At 35.4% G+C, this 27919-nt stretch overlaps 1 protein-coding gene across 2 annotated transcripts; it reads left to right on the top strand.

Annotated features, from left to right (window-relative positions):
* The first annotated feature begins 111 nt into the window (after positions 1-111).
* LOC128030351 (ubiquitin-conjugating enzyme E2 E2) lies at positions 112-27919 on the top strand. Of its 2 annotated transcripts, none has more exons than XM_052617899.1 (6): positions 112-280; positions 3983-4165; positions 7695-7745; positions 23660-23792; positions 25816-25963; positions 27124-27919. In XM_052617899.1, the coding sequence occupies exons 2-6, from the start codon at positions 3990-3992 to the stop codon at positions 27219-27221; spliced, it is 606 nt and encodes a 201-aa protein (XP_052473859.1). In that variant the 5' UTR covers positions 112-280; positions 3983-3989; the 3' UTR covers positions 27222-27919. The 2 variants fall into 2 exon arrangements, with proteins under 2 accessions (XP_052473859.1, XP_052473860.1); XM_052617900.1 differs by lacking the exon at positions 112-280 and adding an exon at positions 2712-2873.

Raw genomic sequence — 27919 nt, 5'->3', positions numbered from 1 at the left:
GACTCTTTATTAGAGGTATAAGTATAAACCTGTCCTCTCGAGTGTGGCCAAAGAATCTCACACTCACACACGGACGCGAGAGCGAACGCGCCGCGCGTGCACGGCCGAGGCGAGAGCGCGCGTAGAGGCGGTCCGGCTGCTTCAGTTTCTGTAATCGCTTTTTTCTGCTACCTTCAGTTAAATAGCGACGAGACGAGAACGAGCGGACGGCCCGACTCTGACTACACGGTATCATCCAGGAAAAGAGAACCGGGACTCCACATCGACGGCCGCTCGGCAGGTAAATACCCTCGCGTGTCCGTCAGAGCCCTTCGCCCGTGCGTGAAAAGTCGCTAAATGTCCCGAGAAAGTGCTTGTGTGTGCGGGGATGTGCGGGACGAGCCTTCTCCTTTGTGCCGAGCCAGTTGCTCATCGTGGTCATCACGGGGGAATCGTTGCACGGTTTTCCCCCTCACGCTTTTCCCAGCCGTTTGGAGGATATCGTGGTTGAAGCTCGACGGGCGCGTTTGATCCGCATATTTTGTGCGGGATTGCGAAGCGCTCGCGGCCTCCCGCATGAATAGACGCTCGTGCATAACGCGCATCGCGCACGCAGCTGCTGCAGCGGCAGGGTTTCTGCGAAAACAGCGCAATCTGACAGCCAGGTGCTTCAATCATTCCCTACAGTGCCCTTCACAGTCTAGTGTACACTAGATACATACTGACAGGGAGTTAAAAATGGGGAAAACCCTTGATCTTGTGGTGACACCCTTTTGGGCTGTTGTGCACATTTATTATATTGTGGTAAAAATTTTGTGGACCTAAAATAGTACATACCCTTATTATGTGCTATTGTGGTACCAGTATATATATATATAATACGCATAATATATATATATATACTGTGCACATAGGGATTAAAAAATACACTCCTGAAGAGATATTTATTTATTAAAAAAAATTGTTTATATATATATATATATATATATATATATATATATATATATATATATATATATATATATATATATACATACACACACTGCAGTTCAAAAGTTTGAGATCAGTAAGATTTTTTGTGTTTTTAAAAAGTATCTTCTGCTCATCAAGGTTGCATTTATTTGATTAAAATACAGAATAACATCAGTAATATTGTTAAATAGTATAACCATTTATAATAATGTTTTTCTATTTTAATGTACCTTAAAATTGTGCATGAACAGCTCTCTCTCCACCTTCAATACCACGACTTAGGTGCCCTTGAGCAAGGCATCGAACCCCCAACTGCTCCCCGGGCGCCGCAGCATAAATAGCTGCCCACTGCTCCGGGTGTGTGCTCACAGTGTGTGTGTGTGTGTGTTCACTGCTCTGTGTGTGTGCATTTCGGATGGGTTAAATGCAGAGCACAAATTCTGAGTATGGGTCACCATACTTGGCTGAATGTCACTTCACTTTCACTTTCAAATATAATTTATTCCTGTGCAAAGCTGAATTTTCATCAGCATCATTACTCCAGTCTTCAGTGTTCAGAAATCATTCTGATATGCTGATTTATTACAGTTTTACTGCTTAATATTTTTTTGGAACCTGTTATACGGTTTTTTTTTTTTCAGGAATCTTTGATGCATGAACAGTAAAAAAGAACAGCATATATCCTAAATATAAATCTTTTGTAACATAATACACAACCGTTCAAAAGTTTGCAGTCAGTAATTTTTTTTTTTTTTTAAAGAAATGAATGATTTTATTCAGCAAGGATGTGTTAAAATATATTTAAATATAATTAAATGATGTTCTTTTAAACTCTTTGAAACTATTCATCAAAACAGTGAAGCAGCAAAACTATTTCCAACACTGATAATAAATCAGCATATTAGGATGATTTCTGAAGATCATGTGACACTGAAGACAGGAGGAATGATGCTGGAAATACAGCTGTGCATCACAGGAATCTTTTGAACAGCAGTGTGTGTGTGCATATATACCGTATTTATATGCATATATACATACACACACTCATATATTATGTCAAATTTTAACCTTTTTTAAAAAATAACTTTTACATTTGGGTTCAGAATTGTTCTTATTCTACCTCACAGTGTGCATATTGAAGGACTGCATTGCTTTTCTTGTTCAATGGTCAGGTTTGTGCAGGCCGTGAGAGCTTTAGCCTTTTAATTTCCGTCCAGATCTTAAGCATTAAGATACATTACCTCTGAATGAGTGAACAAGGGACTAAAGGTCGCTAAACAGAGCCTGAGACTCACACATTGATGTGATTTATCATTGACTGGAACGAAGCGTGCTCTGTTTGAAGGGAAATAACTCAAGCAGGACCCTAAACCAGCAGTATTGTGTCTAAAAAAATAAAAATAAAACCCAAGCACACTGACTGTATTTGGAGCCATTAACTCTCTGGCATGATTGCATGTGCGCTGCAGTTTAAATGTTTTATGTCTCATTTCCCACATTATCACAAAATGATTTGACCCGTAAAATCCACTCTCAGAAGTGTTAATACCTTCCTGTTGGTGTATCTGTGATCATTTACGACTTGGAGCTGAAAAGGAGGTGACCTAATGTGAACACCCGGCTCGGTAACTTTGAAGTGGAGTCTCTATTCTCAGTATGTGTGGGTTTTCTCTCCACTTCATGCATCTTTTATCTTTATTTAAATGCTGAGCAGAGAGCACAGTTTCCATAGGTATTTATTAGCTGGACTCGTGTGGCTTTTAAAGCCCTTGATCAGAGGGTTTCTTCACTCTTGCATCTCCTGATAACAGCAGAAAGAATTTCTGCTCATCGTTTGAGAAGAGCAGCATCGCCCGTGCAGATCAGATAAACATCCAAATCATGTTTTGACGGTGATCAAACGTCTGGGAGAAATTTCTAGGGTATCATTTCATTTCTCTCTACTTCCTGTGAACGTACAGGAAATGCCTGCTTTAAATTCCATGATTTAATCCATTGAGAAATGACTGTAGTGTGATGCATATCAGAATGAACGTTATATTTACATATAGAAGTTATTGGAATAATGTGCAAAATAAGACCAGAAACATGCAGTAAAGTAAACGGGGTCATTTTTTATTTCTTGTTGGCTTTAAATAATAAACCTGTATTATGAAACCGTATAAGAATGAAAATAATTTTCTAAACAATTTTTTGTTAATTGTTGCATTGAAATTAAATCTATTACATAGATAAATTGACTAATTCTTTAAGCAATTCTGTTTTGTGGGATTCTAGGTTATATCGTATATGCATATGGAAATCACATGAAGTTATGCTCCGTGAAATTAAGGTGTTATAAGCTCCATGATGGCCATTTTTGGGGAAGACGGGTGGAAATGTACATATGCATGGTTGAAATTATGTGCATATGCAAAATCTTCCTTTCATGTGTACAAATTTTAAGGATAAAATCGACACACTTTTATATAAGATGCCCAAGAAATGTGCATTACCATTACTGGTTTAACAAATGCATGCACATACTTTTAGGTCGAAATCTTTAGGTCGAAAAGTTTTATACTCGAGGCCTCCGTTTTAGTCTAACGTTGAGGAAAATGACAAATGATTGGCTTTGAAGCAAGAACAAAGTTATCTGTAAATCGTGTGTAAAACTGTTATTGTGTAAATGGTTGCACTGAAATGAATGTGACGTGTTTTTATGGTTGATTTGCAAAGAAATTCCGTGTTTTTGTTCATCCTTTTGAAAATGTGTGTTTGTGGGATTAATTTCAGAATGAGAGGCTGTTGAATGCAGCCATAGAAATGCTGTTTATTAATTACAGCTGAGTGTTTAGACTGATAATTAGTATTGTACATTAAAACACAAAAAAAAACGATTGTAAAGAGTTAATCCTGTTCCTCTGCTTTCTATTTCAGTTGGGATCACTGTTTATTCGTCTTAATTCAGCGCTGCTATTGACTTCATACCCCAGTGACTTCACCCGACAGTCTGCTAATGTAATCGTGTGTGAATCCTGTTGTTTTCCAGGGCCAAGATGTCTAGTGAGGTGCAGAGACCAGATGACAGCCCCAGCACAAGCGGAGGGAGTTCAGACATCGAGCAGCGGGAGACAGCACCTCCTCAGCAGGAGCGGGATCTGGTGGCGCCCAAGAAGAAGGAGACCAAAATCTCCAGTAAAACCGCTGCCAAACTCTCCACCAGCGCCAAGAGGTAACGCTCCGGCGCTTTGCTTTTCAACAAATCTGCTTCAGCGGTGCAAAAATGGGACATTATGGGAAATATATTAACACTAATGTCTTCTTGAAGTTTGCATTGGTTCTGTTACTGTATAAGGCACATGACTTGACATTAAGTAGTAACCCAGCAGCACCAAAAGTGTTTATCATATAAACGGATTGAAAGTCCAAGCATGAATCAGTATTGAATGTAGTCTTGTTTTGTTCATGGTTTTGGTCCAATAATGCATGAATGTAAATGTCTAGGCATCGCTATAATTTGGCTGATTTCTACCATTTGAAAATGTACTCGCCCTTAACTAGTCAAAGAAGCTGGCAAGGCATTAAAACACCAAACAACCTTATTAGAAAAGACCCACAGCCCATCAGTTGAGATGCAGTGTATAATAAGCAAATGCAGATGTGTATATTAAAAGCAACATAACGTTTGGATGCTTTAACACCAGAAGGATCTGTGTTATCGCTGTGAAGGACGTATGAACAATGAACATGGAGTAAGCTGAAGTTCGCTTCACTGCATTTCTGTTGTTCTCTAAATGCCGTCCCACATTCGGCCTTGTAGGCAACGCTGTAGATTCTCTGAAGGCCTGACTGCAGTACGATGGCATTATGCAATCAGTTGAGCCTGGGACGCTGTGCTTTTTATAACAGTGACTGCAGCATCCTGTTCCGTCTGCTTTGGAGTTCATATCAAGATCCAAACAGGCCGGTTTGGACTGTGGTTGGTTTTTGTCTGTGCTTGATGTTTCACAATGAGAAAAGCCTAAGGGTTTGGACGGCAGCATCAAAAATGTTTGCTCAAGAAAGAGAGGCCTCCAAATGAAAACAGTTAGCTTGTGCATTTTCACTAGCTATGGGAAATCGGCACAGTAACCGTAAACCCAAAAATAAGAGTTATTCACCCACATGCCGAGTCTTCATGCAACTGTGGATGCCAACCATTAACTCCGAGGAAGAAAGAATGAACCATGTTAAAAACTATTCAGTTGTCACGCCGTAAAATCAGATTTCATCCAGAACTATAAATCTTATACTATTACAAAAAATTAAATATAATAATTAATATTATTATAAAAACATAAAAAATATAATTTATTATTTTAATAGTATTTTTAATATGATGACGATAATAAAATTAAAAATAAATAAATTTTTAAAAATAATTTGTAAAAAAATATAAAGTTTGTATGTAACTAATATTATTATTAAAATGATTATTATTATGAAAACAATTATTATATAATTTACTGTTTTCAATAAATTATATATCATATATAATTTGTATTTAACATTATTGTTATTAGTATTATGATATAAAATATATTCATATTTATAACATTTTATTTATTCCCAAGTCTCATTTTAAACAGCAGGTGTACCTCAGTTATATATTGACATGATATGCATGTACAGCAATAATTTATCATAAATCAATTTGGTGTCATGCATTTATCTTCTGCACAGCTTACTCTTATTGTTGCTTTTCAGTGGTTATAGTGTGGCTGAAGCACCCACAAATAGCAACCCACTACTCAAGGTTGATGTTTTGATGATGTATGGTTTCCTGTTGTAGCTGATTGTCGAAGGAAACGGGCATGATGCTTGCAGTTACTGTGTGTGCGTGAGTCACTTTTCTTGGAAATGAAGCACTTGATTTCACACGCCTTCGTGTGCTCTGACCTCTGAGATAACAACAGGTATCGCTCGCATATGGAGTGAAAACCGTCTCATGCCTTCGACAATCCACACACGAGCACAGCAATCCAGACATGCTCCATTCATAAAGGCCTGCATTCATATAAACATTAAAGTCTTTGCTCAAAATACAATCCACAAATGTTTGTAATTACATGCATAAAATCAGTGTCTGTTATTTCAGACAATATTTGGCCGAGATACAACTATTTGAAAATCTGGAATCTGAGGGTGCAAAAAAATCAATATACTGAGAAAATCACCTTTAAAGTTGTCCAGATGAAGTTCTTAGCAATGCATATTACTAATAAAAAAATAGATTTTGATATATTTATCAGTATGTAAGGACCATGTCTTTACTTAATATCCTAATGATTTTTGGCATAAAAGAAAATCAATGATTTTGACGCATACAGTGTTTTTTGGCCTATTGCTAAAATACACCCTAGAGTGGTTTTGTGCTTCAGGGTCACAAGTGTGTATATATAGTGAAAGTTTAAATAGTCAAGTCCACTGTCTGGGAAATTCTATATAATACAGCCCTTAATGGGAGATTCAGCTCGAAGGCCTGGAAGCGCCCTCTTGAGGAAGACGCTATATTGCACGTTTTATCATTTTTTCGCTTCAGAGGTGTATAGATCAATCGGCTTGTTTGTATTTGTGAATTAGTCTCGAAAGTATCCATGCATACACGTGTTTGGGTCTTTTGTGCGAGGCTGCTTTTACTCCAAACTCGCAGAAGATGCCAGGGACGTTCAGGCGTGAAGTGTGGTGACGGATTAATGGACGTTTTGAAAATGGTGAAATCTATTAGATCACGTACTCACTGAAAAGCTGCATTTAAAAACATACAAGGTATTGCGTTGCTCGATTTGACGATTATGAAGAAACACTGCTTGTCTGTCCCTGATTGGTGTTTGCCATTTCTTTTTCTTTTTTTTTTTTTTAAATAGTAACAATGATTTTTTTTAATCTTTATGCAATTATGCTTATGATTGTTAATTCTGTGGAAGAATGTACTTAAAAATATTGATATTTTGTTTTGCATTTAAAAAATTATTATGCAATAAATTCAATTTCAGCCAGAAAAACTAATGCATTTTTTGCAGTTACAAAATCTTTAATATATATTCTATATTATTATTGCAGCATTATTGAATGCAATTATTGTTGTTGTTTATTTATTATTATTTATAATAATAATAAATACTATTACTACTACTCATCATCATCATCTTCATTTCTAAGTTGTTTTGCATAAAAGCATCTGCTAAATGAATGCATGTAAATTATTATAAAAGAAATTTAAAATTTTTATATTTCTAAAATAAATTGATATAATAACAATAATAATAATACTTTTATTTAAAGGCGCCTTTCGATACACCCAAGGTCACCTCACAAGTAAGCAAGGATAAAAGATAAAAATACAAATCACTACTCAAGACAAAAGCACACAGCAACCACTCAGCAAAGATAAAGTGCTGTAAAGACTCAAAACATATTATAAAAAAGCCTAAATAAATAGAGATGTCTGTGAAATCTATGTGAAATGATCTGATCATCATCATCTGTCTGGAATAACATGAAGAAGCAGATGAAACTGAGACAGATTCAATACAGAAGAACTGTAGCTGTGTCTCCAATACACTTCAAGAAACCTATAAAGCTACAGTACTGTGCAAAGGCACTTGTGTAAAAATGCCGTAAAGTGAGGATGCCGTCAAACTGTTTTAAGCATTCAGGCTTATTTAGCATCTGCATGTACATCGCCTTGTTGAATAAATGAATGCTTTCTTGTGTTGCAGGATTCAGAAGGAGCTTGCAGAAATCACACTTGACCCTCCACCGAACTGCAGGTAAGTGACTGCTATTTGTAAATGTGCTGCTCTTTGTGCTGGCCTCTGATGGAGAGAGAGAGAGAGAGATAATGGCCGAGAGAGGATAATGGTTATTGTGTGTTGATGAGTCTGTCAGGCGGGCGAGTGAGAAGATGGGGCTCCCCGGGGGCGCGGAGGAAAACCAGACCTTAACAAAACATATAACTGGAACTGACATTGTCATTGGTTTGCCCTCATGTTTGCATCTGGAGAATAATTACCCACTAGCCCCAGCGTTTAGAGACTGCATTTCAGAGCGCTTCTGAACAGTGTCACGTGAGCCAGATGGGGAACATGTTTGGATTGCGCCGATCTGTTTGGATTAAGATCTCGTCAGGGGTCTTAAATGTTTTGCCAGTATGTAAGTCGCTTTGGATAAAAGCGTATGCTAAATGCATAAATGTAAATGTAATGTAAATTATATTGATGTTTTATTTATAATAATATATTTATTATAAAATGAAAAAAATATATATGTATATATTTCAAATTATTTACCTATGTGTTATTATTTTTTATTAATTAATTAATTAATTAATTTTTATTTTTTACATTTATATGTATCCCAAACCAATTTTCTAAGCTGATTTGCTGCTGCATTTACATAAAGACATTTACAGTGCATCCATGGGCAGTGTCATACATTTATTTATCCCCTGAACAAATGTACATAAAATTTAAATACAATTTATTTAAATCAGATTATATTAATTGTTTATAATAATAACTTTTTAAAATAATAATACTTTAAGATAATAATAATAAAAAAATGTTTACAATTTTATTTATTTGCATTTATTAAAATCTTTTCTGGATTTTTTAAATATTTTTTTTTTTATATATTCAAAAACATGGAGCAAAAAATATATCTCAATATATTTTGCTATATCTTGATATACGATATATATCTCTATCTTTACAGGAAAAATAACCCCCCAAAAACTACTGCAAAAACATATGTTTTGTTGTTATCTAATTCTGTGTTTTAGCATGTGTAATTATTTAAATGCATAAAAAAAACTGTATTAAAAACTGATATTTTGTGTATTTAAATTTTTCTGGTTATTAGATGAAGGCATAAAACATTAATTTAATTTATCTTTTAATTATCAAAAATTAAGCAAACTTTATTTTTTGGTAAACAAAGGGGATTTACTATTAAAAATAAAATGTATGATTATTGCTTAAATTATGTTCGTTTCGTTTTAATAGTAGTACTAGTAGTGGGCTATGTTCATTCTGCTGAACAATAGTAATATATTTCTGGCAAATGCTTTTATTTTGACGTGTTTACCTTTACAGTTCTGTGTATGTGATACTACAGTATATGATGTGATATGACGCTAGTTTTACTCAAATCAAAAGGTCAAATGCGGTCAAACGGTGGCATAAATTAATTTACAGTCTCATGACTTCTTGCAATTTACACACTATCTGTAGGCTGCTGCAGGTAGATTTATTTTCCATGGATTTCTTTTATCACCTGCCGTCTGTAATAGCACATCATTCATGTGTGGAGCACAAACGGCGTGTGTTTCACTCCAAAGTGCCACTGTTTCTGTTTAGATTAAGAGCTGGATTTGCTGGATAAAGATAATATCAGTTATTTCAGAATAAATAGATGTCTGTAAGTAACTGGAGATCATATTCGCCGTCTTCACAATTATAGCTCGGAGCAAACAAGCTGAAATCTTCACGTTTAGGAATTATCGTGACCGTGAGGGATGCTCTTACAGTTCATTTCTTATATCATGGTTTCTTTGTCACCCTGTAACTTCACTCATACCTTAGAAATGTGTCCCTTCTGCCAGACGAATGACACACCAGATGCCAATGTAATAATAAATCAGGTTTACTTTGTAAGCTGTTGGCTGGATACGAGCGAGAATTGAGCGCCGCTGTTTTTGTGAGAGTGCCTTCCATTCAACTCTTCCCCGTATCAATGAGAGTGTCTCCAAATTGATATTGAGTTTATCCCGGCTGCAGAAGAAAGCTGGAGGTGTTCTTTGGATATTTGTGCACAGGTTTTTGTGCCTGTGAGCTGAACCGACGGTAATAGGATTTCGTCAACAAAGAGAACAACAGGCAACATTCGAGACTAAATGCTGAGGTCTAGGAATAAATACTGTAACACATTTTCTCTACAAATATTGTATTTTATCTTTTCATGTGACACCACTGAAGAAATTACACTATGCTACAATGTAAACTAGTGAGTGTACAGCTTGTATAACGGTGTAAATTTACTGTCCCATCAAAATAACTCAACACACAGCCATCAATGTCTAAACCACTGGCCACAAAATTGAGCACAGAAGTGAAGATGTCCAAATTGGGTCCAGTTAGCCATTTTCTCTCCCCGGTGTCATGTGACTCGTTAGTGTTACAAGGTCTCAGGTGTGAATGGGGAGCAGGTGTGTTAAATTTGGTGTTATCACTCACTCTCTCATACTGCTCACTGGAAGTTCAATGCTCAGACCATACACAGCAAACCAAACACACCTGCAAGGTGACCACTGCCTTTCTAATGAAGCTGAGGGTAAAGGAGGTGGACTGACCAAGCATGTATCCAAACCTAAACGCTATCGAGCATCTGTGTGGCATCCTCAAACAGAAGGTGAAGCAAGTAGAAGAGGACTCCACTGACAACCTGTGAAGCTCTGCTGAACTCCATGTGCTGGAAAATAATGGTGGCCACACAAAATATTGACACTTTGGGCACAGTTTGGACATTTTCATTTTTGTGGCCAGCGGTTTAGACATTGATGGCTGTGTGTTGAGTTATTTTGAGGGGACCGCACATTTACACTCACTACTTTACATTGTAGCAAAGTGTCATTTCTTCAGTGTTGTCACATGAAAAAATAAAATACAATATTTACAAAAATGTGAGGGGTGTACTCAATGTGTGTATGTGTGTATAAATATATAAATGTAATTTATCTTTTATTTCTTAATTTATTTAAAGCTGCAGTAGGTAACTTTTGTAAATATATATTTTTTACATATTTGTTAAACCTGTCATTATGTCCTGACAGTAGAATATGAGACAGATAATCTGTGAAAAAAATCAAGCTCCTCTGGCTCCTCCCAGTGTCCTATTGCCATTTGCAGAAACTCCATCGCTCCCGGTTAAAAATAACCAATCAGAGCTGCGGCCCGTAACTTTGTTTGTGTTCAAAATGTAGAAAAATCTATATAATAAGCGAGTACACCATGAATCCATTTTCCAAACCGTGTTTTTAGCTTGTCCTGAATCACTAGGGTGCACCTATAATAAGTGTTTATATTCTGACTATTTTAGATTGCTTCGGGGGTACCGCGGCGGAGTAACCCAGTACCTTTGTGATTCTTCATAGACATAAACAGAGAGAAGTAGTTCCGGCTACAATGTTCTTCCGCAAGACGCAAGCAGTTCTGTTTATTAACCGCTAGAGCGTCAAAAGTTCCCTACTGCAGCTTTAATTGACTGAAGGTCTTTTAAATTAATTATTCATATCAATTAATTAAATTAATAATTTCCTAAATGTATTTCATATATGAATTCGGTGTAATATAAGAACATATTTAAAAAGATAATTTATTAATTAGCTACAATAAGATTGTGTCCATCTCTGTCTGGGCGGCTGCAGTCTGTGCGTTGTGTCGTTCTCTGTAAGACGCCTGCATCAGCAGCTGATCGGACTGTCATCTCTCGTCCCCCACGATGCTGCTGGCTAGTGATTAGCATTACGGTCCTGGGGGGAAATCTGCACCAGTCATTTTTCACTTCCTGACCATTAGCTGCAGCGGGGAGGATATGCATATTCATGAGGGGGGAGGGGCATAGCGACCCCATGGGAAATGATCATGATCATGTGTGTTGAAGGCCTCCATCTCAGACCCGAAATAAAAGCTGCTACACAGAACTAAAATCAAAGAGAGGGAAAAGTTCATGTCGTTTCTACACACACAAAGTTGGTTCTTCTAATGGTCAGACAGAAGGCCCTCACTTTAGACTTAACTGGTTTAATTTTCTACATTTAATTCTGTTATGAACTGCAATGATACAGTGTTTCCCGGGTTACTGCTGTAAACAAAGCAGAACTGCTTATGAACACTACTTTAATATGCATTGTTAGACGCAAGATGTAAAGAAAATACCACGTACACTTTTCTAAAGACAGTCAGTTCCCCTCAGAGATGCATTTATATAAACTCCTACTCCAGTTGTATCACAATTTGTTTTGCATCTCAACCGTTCTGAATACATTTTCAACCAGCTCACTGTTAATCGTTATATACCTGATTTCAAATAAATAAATGTATCATTATTACCGTATTTTCTGGACTATAAGTCACACTTTTTTTCATAGTTTGGCTGGTCCTGCGACTTATAGTCAGGTGCGACTTATATATCAAAATTAATTTGACATGAACCGAGAGAAATGAACTAAGAGAAATGAACTAAGAGAAAACATTACCGTCTCCAGCCGCCAGAGGGCGCTCTATGCTGCTCAGTGCTGCTCAGTGCTCCTGTAGTCTACACTGAAGACATAGAGCGCCCTCTCGTGGCTGTAGACGGTAATGTTTTATCTCGGTTCTTGGTTCTAAATAAATGCGACTTATAGTCCAGTGTGACTTATATATGTCTTTTTCCTCATCATGACCTATTTTTGGACTGATGCGACTTATACTCAGGTGCGTCTTATAGTCCGAAAAATACGGTGGTATTATACATTTTAGCTGAAATGGTAAAATGTTTCCAGGACAATTTTAGTCTGGCCCTAATATAACACCAAAGAAACGTTGGAATGTGTTTGTTTCAGTAAAGATCAGTGCCTGCAACATAAAGGCGCCTGTAGTGGTTGAAGAAACGCACAGATATGAATTAGTTATGAAGTGTTTTCAGACAGCTGCGCTCATGTTGGCAGGCCCTGGTGTGGAGTCGTTTTCAATACTGGACTCTTGAAGGCAGGAAACGTTTGGCATATCCTGCTGCGCTGCTCGCTGGGATCATGTCTGAACACGAGAACAAACAGGAAGGAGGGATTTGGCTCTGTGATCGTCAGTTCATGACACTTAACATATCACACTAGCTACCTGTTTGTTGAAGTGTTATCCAAGCGATGTGTGTTCTGGATGTGTTTGCAGAGCCACAGTTCAGGTGTTTATTTAACACACTGCAGTGTTTATCCCAGCACAAACTATCATCACTCCTTAAAGATCAAGTGTTTCTCTGACTGTTAAAATACCTTCTCCTGATTTATATATGCAACTATTATTCACGTGCAAAATTCTAATGAAACCTTAATTATTTATTATGTGAAACTTGAAGGTGGTTGTTATGCCAGGTTTACAGTCCTGCTCAGGTTTAAACATTCATTGAAACATTGAAAGCTCTCTTGATTATGTCTGTTTGTGTGGTCGTGTGTGTGTGTGTGTGTGTGTGTGTGTGTGTGTGTGTGTGTTTTAGGTTTATGGTTTTTCTCAGATTTAAAGTATTCATTAAAATTTTCTTTATTTTTCTTTATATAGGTATTCATTTAAAAAAACATTCATTAATTTATTATTATTAATTTATTTGATTATATATCATATGTATTATTTATTATTATTATAAATTTTATTTTATTTATATATTTTATTTCATTCATATTTTATTAATTAAAAGTTTTGTTCATTTATCAATACTATTTACTTAATATTCTCTCATTTATATTTATTTAATTGATCATTTATGAAGGTTGTAATGTTGTGCTAGGTTTACTGTCTCGGGTTTAAACAATAATCTAAAGAGTTTTTCTTTGAAAGCTTATTTATTTATATCTAATTAATAATATTTATTTATCAATTGTTTATAATTAATTGATTGACGTCCTTGAATGTTTTAATGTTGTTGTTCTAGGTTTGCTGTTCCTCTCAGATTAAAAGCAATCCTCTAAATTATATTTTCCTTGAAACAATTTGATTTATTTTTAATCATTCTGTTTATTCATTAATTTATTTGTATTAATTTATTTGATTTTATATCATATTTATATATAATTTTTATTTAACTATATTTTAATAATTAATAAAATAATTTAGCGTTAATATTTACCCATTTATTTATTTATTGGTTTATTTATGAAAGTTGTTGCGGTGTGTTAGTTTCCACTCTCTCTCAGGTTTAAAGCATTCACTTTTCCGTGAAGCAGTTTTATTTTATTTTTCTTGTCAAAGCAGAAGGATGATGAATTCCCTTCACTTTCATGATGCAAGTGTCCATTCTCACTCTCACTCATGCACAGTGTGCAAAGCCTGTTTATTATTATAATGATCTGTGATGCATTATTCATAGTCGGCCTAAGGCGAGCAAATGAGCCGACTGTTTTTACTGCTTTCGGCGGAATTTGATTTCGATATGTAGCATAACTCCTAAATTCCCCAAGTTTTAATATTAACCCCCTGGCATTTCTAATAGATTTGCGTGGAAATCAGATTACATGAACAATCGAAGCGCTAAAAGGGTCTTATGGTACTTTTCTGAAACCGCATTCGGCAGCCAGGCAGAATAAACACGTTAAACTGACATGGAAAATTCTATTGTGTCATCTTGTAATAGGATATTCACTTGGGCCCTGATCGAGCAAATATTTCCCTCTCAAGCGCTCGATTCGGAACTAATTGCTTGCGTATTTGTGCACAAGATGAGCTATTGGACAGTGCCATTAAAAGAAGCCGTATCATCAGAGAGAGCACAGACAGCTGCCGCAGCCGTAATTTGGTAGCGGGGTATTTCACGGTCAGAGAAAGAGAAGATTGCTTCATTAAGTTCCTGTTCTGATAACCACCGCAGCACTGCATAATAGACCATATTAACTGAATGAATACACAATTACAGAAGAGCACTGCACAGAAATGCTGAACTCAGGCAGATAATGTCTCTTTGGATAGAGATGGTGATTATATTAACATTTTACAGCAAATAGTCATTGAAAAAAAAGAAAATGTGGTCATATACATAAACTCATGTTGCTCTTGACTTTCTTTCTTCTGTTAAAGTAGGTAAATCAATAGAAATAGTGCATTTTATTTCAAGGTTTGTGTGAGGAATGGACTAGAGATGCACCAAATATTTGGCTGCTAGCTGTTTCTGTCTACATTTGTTTGGTGTGTTTTAGAAAACCGACCTAAAATATGAATAGAAATTGCATCGATTGATCCTGATATGGCAAAGCAAATAAAGTAAAATAAATCAAATGAAGTAAAAATACAAACACAAATAAACAAATCAATCAAGTAAAATCGACCAAAACAAAAATAATCAAGTAAAATTAATCGATAAAATCAATGAAGTAAAATAGAGTAAAAAATAAATCAATAAATCAATAAAAATTAAGTACAAAAAATAATTCAAGAAAAAAAATCAATAATTAAAAAAGTAAAATAAATCTATCAATGCAACTTTGAGCAGATCGGGTTACAGAAACTTGCATTGAAAAGCAGCTTGAGTATGAATATATCCAGGTTAAATCATTTGTAATGTAAACGGGTCAAAGACGAAAAAGTGTTTAAGCATAAAAAAGTGTAATACTGCTTTAAACTTTTGTAGTTACCCCCCCCCCCCCCAAAAAAAAAAAATTGCAAAAAGTTTTCTGTTTTATTTAATTGCAATTTTGTTTGTGTTTTTCTGAGCAAAAAATTATATCAAACATTTTCCCCTGATTTACAGAAGACACCCAGTAAAATGTCATTCAGTGTAATAATCTTGTCATGCATATTTACAACAAAAATCAATTTATGACATATTAAAAGACTAATTACTTTCACCCCAAATACTAATGAGTTGTAATTTAACATTTTTAACATTTGACACTATCCTAGGTTTTGCCCATTTGTCAGTAAGAATTTTGTACTAATTTAAAACACAATACAATTTAGTATGCTCCATTATTCATTTAGATATTTTAATATATACACGTCAGAATAAGCATGTTGTTAGAATTTTTGCATAAATATTGTGTTACAATGAATGACAATATAACATTATTTCAACCAAATTTTGACATTTTATTCTCCAAAAACTTATTTGAAACCTTAAAAGTAGACATTTTACTTACATTTAATGTGCTTTCTATGGACACAAAATCACTTTTGTACAATTCTTTTGACGCGGACATCTTAATGTCTTTGACTCAAACACAGGCTGATGGAGATATCTTGCAGGAAATATCTTGCATTTACAGTTGATGAGATGCAGTATTTTTGAGTCCTAGTTCCTAATTTACTTTCATTATCTAGGATATTCCTCAAAACCTCGTTTTCCCGCAGGTTTGCTGTGAAATTAGAGCAAGTTATTTTTTTATAACGCTCTCTCAGGTGTGCACTAAACCGCATTGTCCATCTTTATCAACTAGCATCAACAAGAGTCATATTTAATAACCTTTTCATCTACTAAATTCTTCATTGATTAAACATGTCAGACCTGTTACATTAAAATCTGCTGGTTTTATAGTTGATTATGTCTGTGCCTGCAGCTTCTGTTTAATTCCGCTCTGACCTTCTGGCTGAATGTGTGTTTGCTAATTAGTTTTGCACACTGACAGATCGCGCAACCTTGCCTGCAGCCCACACATTAATAATCACACATTGTTTCACATTGCATTGTGTTTTATTTTTGCAGTAATTGGATGCTCAGTAAAGCAGAAGGTACAAAAGCAAATAAAGACTGACAATATGTTGCTTGCTGTCAGATTTGCTTTGTGATTGAGATTTGATGCAGCGCTTCACAAGTCATGGAAACACTTGGCTAAATGAATATAGTGTGTGCCATTGTAAAAGACTGTAAGTCTATCCCTCGCAGCATTGTTTTGATCCATGTAAAATTCAGAATGCTGTCTAACCTGACTAAGGTCTATAATGTATTTGCCTGCAGAGAAAAAGAGAGAGAGCTCTGTCCTTAAGAGTAAACAATTGGTGTATACTGTTTTCTTGAATACATTTTGGAGTCTTTAAGAGCCAAAAGAACAGAGAATTCAGATCGATTTCAATTTGGACAACATTAAATAATGTGTCTGTTTTGTAGTTGACACTGTATTATTTTATTTTTAAAAAATGACAATGGTTATCTCTGATGAAATTATGTAATTGCATAATTATACGATTATGTGGTATGTTTTTCTGCCATTTAAAATGAAACAATTTTCATAAAATTTAATGTCCATTTAATGCATTTAATCCATTTAATGTAAGTGATTTGTGCAACGAATCATTGATTAAGAGTTTGGAATTTATTCACCAAAACTTTAACTGTTATCTCTGGGTAAAGTTCACTCCAAAATTGTCATCATTCACCATTTGAAGAAACTATATTATAAATAAGATGATTTCTTTTACAACTGATGAAAATCAGAAATTTGGGACTCCAAACTCCGGCCTGAAAGTGGCTTATTTTCTTCTTTTGCCACAGAGTACAGTCATCCAGGGTTGGATGAAGGGAGAGTAAATGATGACAAGATTTGCATTTTTGGCTGAACTATCCTCTTAATGGGCAAATAATAAGCATCACATTGTGATGAAACCATCTTAAATCCATCCCCAGCCCTTCACTCGACCACGACGCAGAGCAGCTGTACTTGTTGAGTGTTTTAATGTTCTTCAGATGGATCTCTGATTCGTGTGAGTAACACTAGACCATTTGCAGTGAGTCAGAACATCAAACTTTGATGAGCTTTTAGTCGACTGCTTGTACAGTTAGTCATGAGGAGATGTGAGATGCAGCTTCAGGAATAAGTAGGTTGTGGTTTGAGGGTTTTCTCTCTCCGTGTGGGGGATGAGCGTTTGTTTGGGAAAAGCGCAGAGATGGTCTGTTGGCTCAGGTGAATGGGAGATCTCAGCAGATTCATTTTGGCAGTGGATGCGGTTGGCACTGTGACTGAGTTGGTTGTCAGCGATGGCAGTTGTCTTGTTTGTCAGGTGTGATTTTGCGATGGTTTGAGCAAGAATGAATGCTCATCTGCAGTTGCCCCAGAGTAGCTTTGCAGCAAATTATTATTTTTAAAATAATCTATTTTTAGAATGATTAATCGACTAATCGTTGATTATTTCACCGATTAATCAGTAAGGTTTGTTTATTCAGCTTTTGCAAATCATTGAACATGTTCTATAAATATTCATATACATATACAGGGGTCGAAATGTAACTTTTTTTTTTTACTTGGCCTAACTGGTGCTGCCAGCTTCAAGAAGATCAAGAAGGTCAACCAGAACAGTCTTGTGCGCTAGCACAAATGCTCCCAAATATATTTTGGGGTCACACAGATTACATTTTGGGAGCATATGCAGCCAAAACGGTTACATTTCGAGCCCTGATATAGAGGTACTGTATAGCAGTCAATTGCATGAAGTGCTATACAATAAACTTAACGTAACATAAATTTACTGGAGTGTTGAATTGCACATTGCTATGATCAGATGCTTTCTTAACTGCTGTTTTCCCACTTTTGTCATATTTGTTGTGTTTATTTTGTTTTTGAGAAGAAAGCATGCAGCACGTATTTGCACATTTACACGCTACTCTTCTCAACAGCATCGGGATGTTTGCTAACAGTAAAGCGCTGCCTGCATATATATCGAACTTCTTTTAACCCCTTAGCAAAGAACGACAAAAGAACTTGGCCTTTAGTATATCGGGGATTTAACACATTTCTTTTGTTTGTAGTTTTGTGCAACTTTCCTCCACTTTAATGGTTCGGCTGCATTTGCTCTCTCATAAGCGTGTCTTCTTCTATTGGATTGTATGCAGGAAAATGTAGACTAATCATTTCAGCCCTACCCCTGAGCACTCAGTAATCAGCACAAACATCTAAGATGTTCCCTTATAGGAGATATACAATATAATAAGTGCATAGACACACAAATGTACTTTTATAAAAGGGAAAAACTTTCCTAACAAGCTGTAACCATCAAAAATGTTGAGCACTAAAATACTGCTGCTTACTTGGTCTTTAAAAAACATTAGGCATCTAACCTTTTAATAACACTGTGAGCAGGTGGTTGCTGTGCTTTTATAATGTTAATGACTTTATAAAATGTAACTGCATTTCCCACTAGGCCACTGGGACTCTCTTTGAGCAATGAGACATGATCTGTTATTTCTGTTTCTGTGAGTTGACCTTTACTCATATGCATTGGTGTATTTAGCAAATAGTTAATTTTGTTAGTCAGCTTTTATTTTTTATATATATATTTTATATAGCCTATTGCTATTTGTGCAGCCGGGGTTGCATCACATGTGAGTGTTATCAGAGTGTTTAAAAAGGAATCCAATGCATGTTTTTGTTTTGTTTTTTCCAGATAAGCGCTAAGGATTCATGTAGTGCTGAACCAGTGCGTTTTTTATTTCCCCCCAAGTCTAATGAGTTTCAGTAGGAAGCTGAAAACTCAATAACAAGGTCGGTTAACTGCGGTGTTTAAACCCGTTCACCGTGGCCAGTGGTGCTGATGGAGGAGGGGGTTGGTTGTTGCCGGGCAACCCCCAGCATTGGCATGTACCCTGAAGTCTTTGTCCTGTGACTTTTTAGTGCGAATATTATCGTTCGTGGCTTAGTGATTTAAACAAACCCTTTAACCGAAGTATTAAACTTCTGTGCACACTTTGGCTTTTTGGTCAGAGATTTTAGTTACAAAGCAACCGCCCAGAATCACAGAGCAAATGCAACATATTGCAGTCTGAACACCTCAGCAGTGCTGACACTTTCTGATTTATGGCTGGAACTACAGCCAACACTTGCAGTGAAAAATACTCGCATGTTGAAAAGCATGACTTATTTTACAGAGGCATTTTTCACATTGTACTTAAAGCATATATATTGTTTCGGATTTTGTTTTTTTATTAAATTGTTTTTACTGTACAAAAACATCATTTTTGGTGGTATGCATCAAATAAAATTTACACATTTTAATTTAAATGCAAGTAAAGTGCCTGCTTTGATGTTTAAAATACCTTTTGTGAAATAAATACATATATTTATGTAAAAATGAAACTAAATGCTTATTTTAATTATATAACAGAATAAGTGATCATACAAAATTGTTATATTTTAAACTTGGTGACAAATGGGTAAAACCTAGTGGTTTGAACGATTGGGGCAAACATCGGTAAAGATTAAAAATCACAATTAATTTGTTGTTGGGATCTGCACTGTATTCCTTAAATAGAATATTTTATTGATTGTTGTTCTAAATAAGCCTGATATATACGAAAATATGTTAAATAAAGTATTGAAATAATTATAGATACATTTACATCCACTCCCATTATAAAGCATGGATTAACCTGGACATGATTTAATATAACTCTTATTGTATTTGTCTAAAAGAAGAATGTCATATAGACCTAGGATGGCTTGAGGGTTAGTAAATAATGGGGTAATTTAAATTTCGGAGTGAACTATCCCTTTAACCTCTTGTCTGTAAGCAGACGTCAGTGTCCTGAATCAGACCGATGACTCTGGTGTCATCTGCAAACTTCAGGAGTTTGACAGAGGGGTCAGTAGAGGTGCAGATACTGTGTAGAGGGAGAATAGCAGCGGGGACAGCACACACCCCTGAGGGGCACCAGTGCTGATGGTGCGGCTGTTGAATGTGAGTTTCCCTGTCTGTCTGTCAGGAAGCTAGTGATCCTCTGACAGATGGAAGTGGGTACAGAGAGCTGGGTGAGTTTAATCAGGAGGGTATCTGGGATGATGGTGTTAAAAGCAGAGCTGTAGTCCACAAACAGGATCCTAACCAGCACAACCACACTGTCTGTTGAATGACACCGGTCATCTTACAGATGTTTTCTTCCCAGATCGTTTTTCACATAGTAATTAGAGCGTATTGTTTCCATTTCGTTCCTTCTGCTGGTGAAACTTTGATCGCATCTGATGTTACTTGTTGCTCCATGCCAAAAAGAAAATGTGGAATAAAATTCCTGACCGCTTGAGATTTGAAATTAAAATCTTCCTAATATCATTCCTGAATATCATTTCAACATCACGCCTCTCACATTATTATATACAAAACAATTTCTGCAATTTTAAGCTTCTCCTCCCTTTATTGTTACCCATGCAGGAAACCAGCATTCACTAGAAAAGTGGAATGTGTGTAATTAGTGGTGTTTGCCAAGGCAAGCGTCAGTGTTATTATTATTACTCATACTTGCAGTTAGTGATTTGTTTGGATTATTTAAACGGGGTATTAAGCTTCATTGTGTGCGTCATCCTGCAGTGTCTGAGCAGCAGACATGAATAATTCCTCAAATCATTGTTGAGGAAAGGTGTGCTGTTAATGATCAGATGTGTCATTTCCACCTGAAGGGCGTTAAAACGGGTGTAAAACATCCCACAGACACACTCTGAATGAGAGACCCGAGCGATCAGAAGATCATAGACGCTTAGTAAGACCAGGGCTGCTCAAGTATGGCACAAATCATAATCATGTTTATTTGGGTCAGTACTGAAATCACAATGATTTATCAAGATTACTCATTGACGTACTGATTTATTTATTTATTTATTTTTATGAAAAAAAGTGATAAACAATAATTAAAAATAAATTGGATAATTTATCTTGATTAATCTAATAGTTGTTAGAAGCGTTTACGCCTAAGCAACTACATTAAACAAACTATGGCATATAGAAACAACCTAGTAACCCTCCAGAACAGCCTAGCATTGGCATATTCATTCATTATTTTTTTTATCTAGAGCCAAACGTGCTTCATTCAAACTTTCCTGTGTGCATTACTTCTCTGTCAAGACACTGAAATACCATTAAGTGTTGCAGATGACATGGCTATTTTAAAAACAGAAGCAGAAACAGTGAGCTGAAAAACAGATTGATACATTTGCTAAAAAGTTGCAGTAAAAAAAAAAACTATGCTGAAAATATAGTGTGTGTGTGTGTGTGTGTGTGTGTGTGTGTGTGTGTGTGTGTGTGTATATATATATATATATATATATATATATATATATATATATATATATATATATAATTATTTTTGTTTGTTTGTTTGTTTTTTCGAAATTCTTATCAAAGATTATTGTCATTTGAGATTAATTTTTACATTTCAGCTATTGCATTTTCACCAGTAAGTAGAAATCAGTGGAATGTGGAGTCATACACATGGTTATTTCACCTCATCTAGTGTACTTATGTATTATAGGCTATTTAATATCAATTAATATCAAAGACTTAGACATGGACTCTGTCTACATTACGAAAACTTGCAAAATCAAACACAAAACATTTTCACAGTAAAATCATTTGAATAATTCCAAATGGCAACAATGTTTCTCTATTAAAACAACAGCTGTTTAGTAAGTGCATTTTATTCAGCGACCACAATCACAAACAATGTAGTCAAGATCTCTTGACAGAAAACAGACTGGCTAAATGCTACTCTCATTTATGCCGAACATCTCACATGGAGATTGCTAAACTTCATCTTACTTCTCTGTTTACAGATCATCTTTTGTGCTTCCACTTTGAAGAGTGAGCATTTGCGGTTGCCAGATTGCATAAAAATAAGCAAACCGTCCAGAAAACATATCCTTTTAATAGAGAAGCTAAGATTTGTGGATTTGAACGCTTGATATCTGGCAACCGCACTCATTAAAGATTGTGTAGTAGAGGTGTGTACAGCAGTCCGCGATAATAGTTTCTCTTATTTTTGTCGAGGAAAAAAAATGAATAAATAAACTTTGATGTAGTTTTTATTGTTTTAAATACAGTTTAGTCTCCTCTTTTATCATCAATAATATCGCATATTGATATAGTCATAGTTATCGTTTATTGTCCTTATTGTCATCTCGTCTTCGTTGTGGGAAAAAAAGCTTGTTAACAAACATTTTTCGTCAAACTTTTCATTAACAATATTAAAAGCAACCAATTAGCAGCCATTCACATTTTCTCTTGACTATGTAAACATCTAGTTTACCATTAATCTTTTACAATGATTGCTGTATCCACAGTGCTTCATGATCTTTTGCTGGAACATACAGGGTCATGAATATGGATTGGTATTTGTAAAGAAATTCATTTGAACAAGATTTCCATCCCTTGTCCTGAACGTACATGCATTCCCTCTTGCCAATTGTTTATCAGCAAAAACACAGGACGGACTACACTCCACAACACTAGCACATATTCAAATGTGTCTGCTGCTGTTTATCAGAGCACAGATCTAAGGCTTGTTTATTATTATGGGCTGGATCTGCTCCCGGTCTGTTTGTTTGGCACAGATACAGCAGTCGAGCGAGTCGTAAATCTTCGATATGACACTTATCACGAGGGAATCCGGCAGATGTGGCAGCCCTTTGACAAACGAGCTCAAGATGTGCTCTAAAGTCCTCTGTTTTTCCTTTCTTCACCAGCTCAGCCGTCAGCATCATTTCAGCAGATTTGTTGACGTTTTTTTTATGCATTAACTATGTCGCCATCTGATGGAGGAATAGGCATAAGTTTGAAAAAAAAAACAAGACATTGTTTCTTAGATTTTAGAGTGTTTCTAAGTAATCTTCATGACATCAAAGTGGCATGTTTAAAGTGTCTTCTTTAAAAGGATCACTCATTATTTTTGACTAATCCGAGCAATTGATTATAAAAGTTATCTCTACTTGGTCCCTGTAGTGCGATTGTAATGCATGGTGTTGTGAGGTAGTTGGCGATATCTAAGCCTTTTAGCTTTCATAAATGGTCTTTGGAGAGAGAGTCCATCTGGTTTTGCATGATTTCGTCTCTTTTAGCATGAGCAGATGCTGATGTGTCTTCAATGTCTTGTTCGTTCTTAGTGTTTGACTCATAAATAAATGATGATTTATCTTCCCGGAATGGCTGGTCAGTGCCTGTTTAACTTCTCAAATCTCTTGTCTTTGTTCCACTAACAGCGCCGGCCCCAAAGGAGACAATATCTATGAATGGAGGTCAACTATTTTAGGACCACCCGGCTCTGTGTATGAAGGAGGGGTCTTTTTCCTGGACATTGCATTTACACCTGACTACCCATTTAAACCACCCAAGGTAAGAGCAAAGAAATATCCATGCTGCATAAATATGCTTCTAATTTAGGGGATGACTGATATGAGTTTTCAAGGATATCTAAAGAGCATTTTGCATTTTTGGGAAGTGTTGTGCAAACCTGTGCATCTTATCTGCAGTGAATAAATTGTATTGTATACATAGCATCACACAGCCTAATGGGTAAACGGGTAATGTGTACTGAACAATGGGGAAAAACTAAAATACAAATTTTACTTGGAGCAGATAAACTTGATTTGATTAAAATTCTACTTACTTCTTAGGGCTGTCAAAATGGCTGAAAATTTTGAATTTTGTACTTAAATATGATCCAAATTCAAATTATATTCAAAATTCAAATGCATAATTTCAGTTAAGGTGAAGAAAGTTTTTGGCTTTTCTCCTGAGGCTACAAGATGGTGCATCGAGCAAAAAAGTACTACTACATGTTTACTCAAAGCATAAGATAACATGACTATCTATAGGAAAAAAGTGCATAATGTTTAAAATAATGTTTATGAATCAATTATAATTCATTAAGTTGCTTTAAAAACTATAAACAGAACTGCATCATGTATGTATACAAAGGGTGGAAAGCCAATCACACCGAGCACATCCTTCATTTAATAACATGATATGCAATGGGATGGGGCAAAAACACAGCCATAAAGTTAAACTTTACACAACTTTCTAAACATGCGGCTCCTTTGTGCGAGATGCGAGTGCAACGGTGACAGAACACATATCTCATACATTTTCTAGTGGGACATCTGTGTGAACAGCTTGGATTCAGTTTTGATGTAAACAAGATCTTCTCTGCATTGATGTTCTCTTTTCCACAATATTTTTAATGAACAATGCAGCAGCGGCAATGCAGCATCTAGTGGCATTCAACTGGAAAGCCTAACAAAAACATTATAATGCAACAACACTTACACCGTCATCGTATCTCGTGCACCACTGATAAGACTCCCTCAACGCACACCTAAAACGGGTTTGCATTCAACGAATATTTGATTTTTACAGCCCTATTGCTTCTTTAACAATTGCTACTCAATTTCCAATTATTTTCCTGAATCTGGTTCCCCAACTCAAGATCCCTGGGGTCCCTGTGTCTCTGTCATTGTCTTTCCAATTGGTCTCTGAACCCCAAGTAAAGCAGGATGTTCATTTCGAGACGTCCGGTCCTGTATGCATTTGTTCTCTGGGCTCCTGTGGGTTTGTAGGTGGACAGGGTAAAGGAAGTCGTTCTGGTGGCAATTAAACTGTCATGAATCTCAAGGCAAGGAATGTCAGGGTGCATTAAAGGTTTGCCCTGAAAGCCTCGGGCTCTTGCACAGATGTCTCGTACACCGAACAAGCTGAGACTGTTTTTTTTTTTTTTTTTTTTTTAGGTCAGTTTCTAGTTCATAAAGTGGCAAGTTCCTGTGTATATGATGCTTTTGGTCTGGCATAACCTCAGATATTATCTACAGAAACTGATTCAGGCTGGAAATTTATGGTGGTGTTAGTTTGATTAAAAGGATTTGTTTGAACAGTGGAACATATAGATAAAATTTGCCATTTGCATGGCCCAGTTTTATATGGTTTTGTGGTTAGCATGCACACACTTAAATGTGACCCTGAACCATACAAGCGTTCCTCTGATGTACGGTTTGTTAGGATAGGATAATATTTGGCCGAGATGCAACTATTTGAAAATCTGGAATCTGAGGGTGCACAAAATTCAAAATAATGAAAATAATCATCTTTAAAGTTGTCCAAATGAAGATCTTAGCAATGCATGTTACTAATTAATAATTAGGTTTTGATATATTTACGGTAGGATAAATGTATAATTTTGATTCATACAATGTTTTTTTTTTTGGCTATTGCTACAAATATACCCCAGAGACTCAAGAAGCTTTTGTCCTCCAGGGTCACATTTATGGTGCACTAATGTCGCAACAAATTAAAGAAGGCAAAAAGAGCTCGATATCAATCGCGTCAGGGACAGCCTTCCATTGAATGTCTTGTTCTTTCGCAGGTAACGTTTCGTACGAGGATCTATCACTGTAACATCAACAGTCAGGGTGTGATCTGTCTGGACATCCTGAAGGACAACTGGAGTCCGGCGCTCACCATCTCGAAGGTGCTGCTGTCCATCTGCTCTCTCCTCACAGACTGTAACCCAGGTGAGACTCACACACTCTTCTGATCACGTAACGACTTGAGGCATCATTCATGTCTAGCACAAGCAGTGCGGGACTTACAGTTTTACAGTATCACTATAAAATATGATTATTATTATTATTCATTATTATATTTTCCTTGTATCTAAAATTAATTATTTTACAGAAAAATATTACAATTATGCCATGTTATATTTCTGATTTTTATTATTATTAATATTATTTGTTGTTGTTATTCAACATTATTAGGATATTTTCTTAAATATTAAATGATTTATATTTCAGAAAAATATTACAAAATTGTATGTAATATATATATTTTTTTTACTACTACTACTATGTAAGATATTAAACAAAATAAGAAATATTACATAATATAAATATTATAATAGTACTGTAAAATGAAAAAAATATTTATATTAAAAATAATTATAACAATAATATATTAATATAATTATCTAAAAATATAATGGTAATTGTTATTATTGTTTCTACTAAATTAAAATGTAAATAATAATGCTAATTACAAAAATAAGAAATAATAATATTTGAGGAATTAATACTACTACTAATAATAATAATATAAGTGTATATAATGTTGTTGTAATATTATATAAAAAAACGCTTATATAAAATTAATTAATTTAATGTATTTTTTAAATATTACTTTTTACAGTAAAATATTTTGTGTGGTTAATATTTCTCATTTTGTTTAGTAGGACTACTGATAATAATAAGAGAAGAGTAATAATTATTATTATTGTTGCTACTAATTAAATATGTAAATAATAATGCTAATAAAAAACTATATGAGGAATTAATACTATAAAAAATGTAAATGTTAAAATTAATACTACTACTAAAAATAATAATAATATAAGTGTTTAATAATGTTGTTGTTATATTATTAAAATAACTTAAATATATATTTTTTATTTTACACAAAATATTATGTAATTTCTTCTTTTGTTTAGTACTATTACTACTAATAATAAGAATTATTATTATTATTATTATTATTATAGTTTTCCTCCAGCTGTGCAGCCCTAGTCAGGTCTCAGTAAATGAACCCTAAGCATGAGCAGTAGTTGAGCTGTAAGTGTCAGATGAATTGTGTCTTGTATCCGGTCGATTAACGTGCTGATTACGGCTCGTGTCCGCAGCGGATCCTCTGGTCGGGAGCATCGCCACACAGTACTTGACCAACAGAACAGAACATGACAGAATAGCTAAACAGTGGACGAAGAGATACGCCACATAAAGCCTGGCTCCCGTCCCGTCCCGTCCCGTCCTCGACTCAAACACACACTATACCCCCTCAGCCCTGCTGTGCCTCTACCTCTCTCTCCCCGTCTGCTGAAGCACACTCACCAAGTGCAACAATAGATCTGGCCCTTCTTCCTTCCAACTTCCTGTAGACCTTTCTGTGAAGAAACTCTCCTTTGTTGACTTGAAAGCTTCTTTTTATACAAAGAGTAGATTGGGACTTTATTTTCCAATTATCTGAATGTTTGAATTCCCTTGGGAGAAAAGGAATACTATTGTTATTATTATTATTATTATTATTATTATTGTCCTTCAACTTAATGTATGCATATCCTTTCTTTTAAAGTGGCATCAGGAACAAATACAGCTTATATGAACTATTTTGAGTTTCTCATAACTGTATAATGTATTTCTTTAATTTCTCCTCTCTCTCCTTTTGTTAGAAGTCAGTAAGGTTCCCATGCATGTAACTGCAAACTCTGCCCTCTTGTTTTGTTTGTATGTATTTTTTAAACTCAATGTCATGGCGGCCATTGGACGATAGGCTTGCTTGTGAATTAAAAAAAATATGAAAAGAAAAAAAAAAAAAAAATGATGTGTACATATTGCTACATGCCAGCTCTGGCCAGAATGGACTGTTGTGCACTTGCTTCATGAAAAACAGCATAAATAAACACTGTGGCTGAATTGTCA

This window comes from Carassius gibelio, chromosome A16, assembly GCF_023724105.1.
Source record: "Carassius gibelio isolate Cgi1373 ecotype wild population from Czech Republic chromosome A16, carGib1.2-hapl.c, whole genome shotgun sequence".
Lineage (NCBI taxonomy): Eukaryota > Metazoa > Chordata > Actinopteri > Cypriniformes > Cyprinidae > Carassius > Carassius gibelio.
This window is presented reverse-complemented; position numbering and strand designations above follow the sequence as displayed.

What these genes read in the sequence shown, in the direction of transcription:
- LOC128030351 (XM_052617899.1), top strand. Translation starts at nt 3,990, where the DNA reads ATGTCTAGTGAGGTGCAGAGACCAGATGACAGCCCCAGCACAAGCGGA. An exon ending in GACCCTCCACCGAACTGCAG is followed by an intron (nt 7,746 to 23,659) that starts GTAAGTGACTGC and finishes TTCCACTAACAG; the next exon opens with CGCCGGCCCCAAAGGAGACA. An exon ending in CCTCACAGACTGTAACCCAG is followed by an intron (nt 25,964 to 27,123) that starts GTGAGACTCACA and finishes TCGTGTCCGCAG; the next exon opens with CGGATCCTCTGGTCGGGAGC.